Source organism: Schistocerca gregaria, chromosome 5 (assembly GCF_023897955.1).
Source record: "Schistocerca gregaria isolate iqSchGreg1 chromosome 5, iqSchGreg1.2, whole genome shotgun sequence".
NCBI lineage: Eukaryota > Metazoa > Arthropoda > Insecta > Orthoptera > Acrididae > Schistocerca > Schistocerca gregaria.
In genome coordinates, this window is record NC_064924.1 from 281975573 (window position 1) to 281983125 (window position 7553).

At 37.5% G+C, this 7553-nt stretch overlaps 1 protein-coding gene across 1 annotated transcript in view; it reads left to right on the plus strand.

The window, feature by feature from the left end:
* LOC126272176 (DNA repair protein complementing XP-A cells) overlaps nt 1–3433 on the plus strand; it is a 39267-nt gene extending 35834 nt beyond the window's left edge. Inside the window, exon 6 of the mRNA XM_049974826.1 lies at nt 2620–3433. Coding sequence (XP_049830783.1) covers nt 2620–2780 — 161 coding nt within the window. The 3' untranslated portion in view covers nt 2781–3433. The remainder of the gene's footprint in view (nt 1–2619) is intronic.
* Nucleotides 3434–7553: the final 4120 nt, after the last annotated feature.

The window sequence follows — 7553 nt, forward strand, 5'->3', positions numbered from 1 at the left end:
GGATCCCAAGTTTTCAACAAGGCACTGTGCAAGCTGGTGGTGGTTCCATAACGGTGTGGATTGTGTTTACATGGAATGGATGGGTCTTCTGGTCTTACTGAACTAATCATTGACTGGAAATGGTTATGTTCGGCTACTTGGTGACCATTTCCAACCATTCATATTCCCAAACGACGATGGAATTTTTATGGACTACAATGCACCTTGTCACTTGGCCACAGTTTCTCACAATTGGTTTGAAGAACGTTCTGGACAATCCGAAAGAATGATTTGGCCACTCATATCACCCAACATGAATCACATCAAACATTTATGGGACATAATTGAGAGGTCAGTTTATGTAAAAAATCCTGCACTGGCAACACTTTCACAGACAGATATGGAGGCAGTATGGCTCAGTGTTTCAGCAGGGGACTTCCAACAACTTTTTGAGTCCATGTCACAGTGAGTTGTTTCCTCCACAACAGGAAAATAGTGGAACACTAAGTTCAGAGTCGGGCAGAATCAAATACAGCTCCCTATCTGGTGTAGTAATTAGCCTCCACACGAATCTGAATACCCTACCAAACAATTAGAAAGAAAAAAAAAGTTCACTAACGAAACAAGATCTGTATTGTAACATACCAGATGCTTTCATGACAATAACTGAACAGTTGTAAGACTTATTGAAACTAAACAGCTTAACTCTTCATTATTATTAAAACCTTTGTGGCACAACTACAAAACAACCATGCTGAAGATACACAGATCCCAGGGACATCACGTTGGTCAATTACTGAATGAAACTTTGTGTTTTTCTGTGATGGCCAGAGGAACAAGTAATTAATGGACTCAATATAGTAACTACTTGTTAAAAAAATAAACAGACCTGTCCTTTCATCTTTACATTAAAAAAATTATAGTATATTCTTGCTCCTTGCTCTCTTGAAAGATGATTAAATGAGAATATATAAAAAAAAGGCAATAAAATATTTAAATGATGACTTGAACAATAAGAATATTATGAGTAGTTGCTAACCAAAACTTGTGCAGAAGCCTTCAAAAGAAGACCAAGAATTTCTTCTACTCCATATTAGCTGATGTGATTTATAGCTAATAATAAAAATTAGTTTAAAATAAACTGTGATATAAAAGTTATAAAAATAATTTTCATGTGGTCTGTGTATTCATGTTCAGTATACAAAATAATGGTCTTAATTTTTCAGTAAAAATTTTTAGCTTGTTGAACAGAGACACAAGACAGGAAACTGGAATCTTCTGGAATTACAAACTAAATTAAAAGCGTGTCTTACAAACTGTGTCGATGTACTATTGTATTTTGTCTTTTTCTTCTTCTGTAGCACAAAGTGGTCCTTAATCTCACCCACACTCTGCCTCGACACACATCCGTTTTTCTTTTCCTCCATTGCCAGCTCTCATCATGGTTAGGTCAGCCGAAACACTGTCTGTCTATCTTACTCTTGGATGCCCCGTCTTTTGGGTGGAATATCATCTGTTTTTCTTTGATGTCAGCTTTCCATCTTACTAAGGTCAGCCAAAACTTCTTTCATTATTCTCTTGGGAATCCTGTCATCTGCAGCAAGTGTTTTAATCAAGATATCCTTTGAATAATGTAGCTATAAAAATATTCCTTATATAAGGTCATGTAATTGATGAATACACAATATTTCTAAATACTTGCCTCCCTTCAGACCAATAGATCTTTAGCATAATATTTTATTAATGTGTTCTTTGATAGATTCTGCTCTCATGTGTTATAGTCTACACATCTAACAGATCTGTGGCAACTTTGATTTTCTCATAATAATAATAATAATAATAATAATAATAATAATAATTATTATTATTATTATTATTATTATTATTATTATTATTATTTGAGCATTTGGTTTCTGCATTTGAAAATCTACATTAACATTGTAGTGCATGTTCTACATAAATTTGTCATCCATGTTGGGCTGTGATTTTGGTGCTTTGACTGTTCATGATATGAAAGACAAAGTAAAACAGCTATATCTGTCAGCCATTTTTATTTTCTGCAATAATGTGTTTTGAGGGCTTACAACTGTATCTGGTTGGATCAGTGGAGAACAGGGTTGCTGTCTGCTACTTGCTACTTGCTACTTGGTAGTTGTCTACTTACACACACACACACACACACACACACACACACACACACACACAGCTTGCTATGTGTTGATGAGGGTCTGCACCTGGGTGTTAACTTACAGAACTTCTCAGTAAGTAATTGTGTGCATTGTGGGACTGCCATCTTAGGTATGCCAGAAGGCAATCCAGCTTTATCTTTCATATGGCTTCTCAGTTAAGTAAGAATCCTGAGAAGGAATTGCCATTATTTATTGTGTTACTGTTTGCAACTTATTACCACAATGCTGAAAAAAATAATGAATTTTAATCCTGGAAAATGCTAGGAGGTAATTTGATTTTTGAACAAAAGGAATTGTGAAATTTTTAAACCATCCAACTTGCTTTTCTAATTACTTTGAAGATTACAACAGTTGTTTGTCAACAAAATATCATCTCACATACTTATTTAACGTATTATCTTAGTCACAGATGTTTTCTTGTCCATAAAAAAAGTCTTTTATTGTGTTTCAGCCCTGCGCATGGCTGTCCGCAGTAGCCTGTATGATCGGACTAAGTCAGCTACTCATACCCATGAGTTTGGTCCTGAAAAACCACTTCCTGATCAGGGAGAAGACACATACACTCGGACATGTACTACTTGTGGTTATGAGGAAATATTTGAGAAAATGTGATTTTAATTATGTCTGCTTACAGATGTGTGCACAAAGAGATATTAAAATATGTTTTACCTGCACCAAATATTGGAGTATGCAGATATTTTGTAATGAAATTTGTATTATATGAAAGCCATTTATGATATATTGTCGAAAATGCTGTATATTAGAAACAGGTGACATCTGTCATTTTATATCATAGTAAGTGTCATTTGATGAATTTGTACCGATCAATCAATAAGTAACAACAATCTGTGTGTGTGTGTGTGTGTGTGTGTGTGTGTGTGTGTGTGTGTGTGAGAGAGAGAGAGAGAGAGAGAGAGAGAGAGAGAGAGAGAGAGAGGAGGGGGTGGGCAAATTGATTTCTGTATTTCCTTTTGTACCTGGGGCACAGTATTTTTAGAAATAAATTGTAGTTGTAAATATAGACTTATGAAATAAGCAGCTATGCTGGATTGAAATCCACCGTCTCGCATATATCAACATAAAAGAAAACTTTGTGTTGTTGATATGATAAAATATTTGTGTGTTATGAAAGTCATTTATATCAATTTTTTTATATCTGATACAAGAATACTTGAAATCAAATTTTACAATGTTTTTAAAGAACTCCCAAGAAATATAGTTTCTGTATTTTTAGTTGCAAATATAAATGTTTGTTTAAAAAATGAGAGATTGGAACTGCTTATTTCAGTTCCTAATGTACTTGTTTCCTTCTGTCTGTCAGTTCACATTCTGCTAGTCCCATTCTTCTTTATCCAATACACAGTACTATGTCTCCAGTAACTTAAAATAAATGGGATCTTCAGCCTTAACTTTCCAATGGATGCAGATGGTTTCGTTGATGGAGTAATATAATTGTGACATTGCATTGAGTGCTGTACAACACAGTGTAGTGTGCTGATATGCTCCCTATGATTCTTTTATACAGTACTTATTTTTATAAATTATATCTTCTGTGAGGGGCACTTCAAAAATGTGTGTATTAAAAGTACAAAGTCTGATGTATACACCACTGCATCCTTTCAAAACATGATAAGATTTGGCAAAAGTTTTTTTTTCTTTTTTTTCCCACCATATGGAGACAGCTACTTCTGGATAAGTCTGGCAACCACTGGTGGTTTCTTCATGGGGAATAGAAAGACTGTTGGGTGAATGAGATGAGGTTTTTCATTAGTATCAAAAAGGATAACTCACTAGAGTTTTTATAAAATTACAAGCAGAATTTCTTGATAGTACTTACCTTCAGGAGGAAATTTGGAGTGCTGCCGATTATTCCACACTTGACAGGCACTTTCAGTTATTTAATACATAACAGATATAGTACATGAAATTAACCTAGTTTTTGGAATTACTACTTTCTTCCTTTGGGAGGAGAAAGGGCTAAGTTGAGGAACATTGAAAAGGAAGAGCAGGTCACTCATACCTCTGTCAGGATAAGAGGGGTCCAACTGTCATGACGACAAGGGGAGACAAAGATGAAGAGGTAAGATCAGGTGTATCCAAGCCCTCCTAGTTTTACTGATACCTCAGCATAAGGCGTCCTCTCATGCTGAGGTTTGAGTGTATGTTCTTGCTTTTTGACCTTTCCATTCCTATCCCTCTTTCTTAACAATTTTAGAAGCTTGGGATACTTTTATATTTGCTGACTGGCGATACTAAAAATTTGACCACCTGGAAGGTTTATGGCTGTATGAAGACTCATGCATTGTCGTGGCAGAGCATGATCCCATGCACAACACATTTTGAATGTTTTTCCTTTATGTATTTGAAAGCAAACTCCAAATACCAACCTGAAGTTATTGTCCACCTTTATTTTTATGATGATGTCAATATGGACATTTGAAGAGTGGAAATGGAAAATGTTTTAAGTTGCCAAATCTGATATTTGTTATAAGAATGAAAAACAACGTATCTCTGTTTGTACACAACTGATCTGTATTAAGAATAAGTGTCAATAAGAAAGCTTTTACACACTGATTCTTGCGAACAAGAAAACTGGAACCAGCCACTGCTAATAATGCTGTTTATTTACACAAATAGCACTGTTCGTGGTTTTGAACTACAGTTTAATCTTCAGAAAGCTGCTCACATTTATGTTACTTTTGTTGTTGGTTGTCTTTTTTTTCCCCCAGCAATGACAAATGTAACATAAATACGAACAGTCTCAGAAATATCAGTTTTTGACAAAATGGAATGTAATATTCTGTTCTAAGTGCCATTAATACGAGGCACTAGTTTTACTAGAGATAATACAAGTACAGAAATAAAGCATTGAGTTTTTAACTTGTAGAAATGAGGCTATCAGTAAAATTGTGGCCTAACACACATTTTTGGAAAAAATGAGATATTCACACAGAACATCACTTTATGCCCTACCATTACATCCTACAATCTCCTGATGTGTATTCAGACACCATGGACAAAGTGGCAGTGTCAGATGTTGTTTATGCACTGTGCAGTGCCATATGAAACAGGGTGCAATAGTGGCCTATGCCACACACTGGCCAGTGGGAAAGCGTACCATATGTCATACAGCATGTGACGGCTGACAGAGGACACAGCTGCAATGTAGACTCCCAGTACTGTGATCGACACACCGCTGAACAGTCATTAGTGTGTGTGTGTGTGTGTGTGTGTGTGTGTGTGTGTGTGTGTGTGTGTGTGTGCGCGTGTGTACTACCGAATGACATGTACAGTAACCCTGCTGACGATGTCGTTGAAGTCGATTTGCGAGATAAAAATTAGGTTACATTCCCTTGTTGGACTTACAAGATTTGATATGGACACCGGTGCAGATAAGGAACATTTCATTTCAGACCTATTTGGATTAGATACTACTATCGATGCCTCAGACATGGAATGTGCACCTGGTCAATTCAGCCAGCATGCAAGTGTTACAGAGGATGAGTTAAGTGTCGTATTAGCAGAGCCCAATCTACCCGGTACCTCGAAGGATACAACACTCATTACGTCAACCATGGACGTATCGGAAGGGACTGTAGTACTGGTACCGTAATTACACCGCAACGAGGAAGAAGCTGTGTCTAGAATGCACACCTGTGGGCACGGAACATTCAAAAAGAAAAGAGCAATCGAAAGGGAAGAACACATTAACGTGAAGGGAAATGGAGTGCTAAAGAAATGTCCCACCCTCAGATCGTGCGTGTGTCACAAGGAATGTGGTCGACATTCTTCACCTGAACACCAGCAACATCTAATTGACTTGTTCTGTGCTTCAGGTAGTTTCAACTGGTAGTTGGCATACATTTTTGCTATGATGAAGGTAGTCCCTACGGCACAGGTGTATTCCTACGGTACTACAGAGTTGTGACGAGTAACAACATGCCTACATCATTTCCTGAATGAAGAGGAAGTGGATGTGAAGGTGCATAAAATGTTCTGTAAGAGCATTTTGCAGATATCTTTCACACAAAGTGCAGCACCAGACCCCACCCATCGATAAGTGAGGTGCATGCCATGTTAAAAACAAAACACAAGTAACAAATATTGTTGCAGTAGAGAACTTCATAAAACAGTTTCCAGCATATCGCAGCCATTATGCACGAATGAATGAAACAGTGGATCTGAAGTATTTGTCACCAGACCTGGGCATGGGGAAGTTATACCATTTATATAAAGCTGAGCATGACAATCCGGTCTTATACTACATGTTTGGTCAAATATTTAATACAAGATTTAATCTGTCCTTTCATCCTCCTGTAAGTGATTCCTACCGTAAATGTAAATGTGACCTCTATAACATCAAACATGCTGTAGATGACACCGCTGAAGAGAAGGGTAAATGAGAACGTGAAGAGAGTTACATCAACGAAAGGCCGAGAGCATGCGGTCGGGAATGCATCGCGATGCAGCAGAAGGGAGGCATCATGACAACGATACGACTGTGATTACCTTTGATTTGATGAGGACTTTGCCGATACCGGTACTTAAGACAGGTATCAGTTACTATAGTACACGACCTATGTACCAAGAAAGCTACCATGTATGAATGGAGTGAGGGCAAAGCATTCCAAGGGCTGCAAGAAATTGGATCGTGTCTTATGCATTACATTAAACATAATGTCCAAACAAAGCAACTGATTATGTTCTCGCATCGATGGGGCAGGCAAAATCAGAATATAAAAATGCCCTTACTATGTCTGTTCATGGTTCTGCATGCAGACTTCATGTCTGAAGTAATCCACCATAAATTCCTAGTTAGTTTGCATTCATACCAACCATGTAACCACGGCTTAGGTATCATTACGAAGAACAGGAAATTTCACCTGAACATATACACACTGGATGAATGTCATGATCGCTGCATGAAAACAGCCACCCTACACTGCTATACCGATGACAAGGAATGATTTAATGTCCACAGTACGTTCAGAGAGAAACATACGTAAACGTAAAGTGTCAACACAAAATGCCAGGGTGCAGTGGTTCCGTATTCAGTGGCTTCAGTATAAAGCATCCTCTCCCCTTATCATGTTTTATAAGTACTCCAATGAGCCAGATGTCCCGTTTGCCGTCATCATTTTTGCTAAATGAGGGTCGAAAGTAATTGAGACTCTGGATATCCCAATGGACACGGTATTAGCACATAGAAAAAGACTGATTTAATGAGGGAAAAAAAAAGAACGATTTAATGGCCTTGCTGCAATTCGTACCCCCCGTGTACCATGGTTATTACTGTAACTTGAAAACATCTGCACAGCAGTGTGATCTGCACAGCAGTGTGATGACACCATTCCTGTAAATGATGAACATTAACGCCTCATGTGT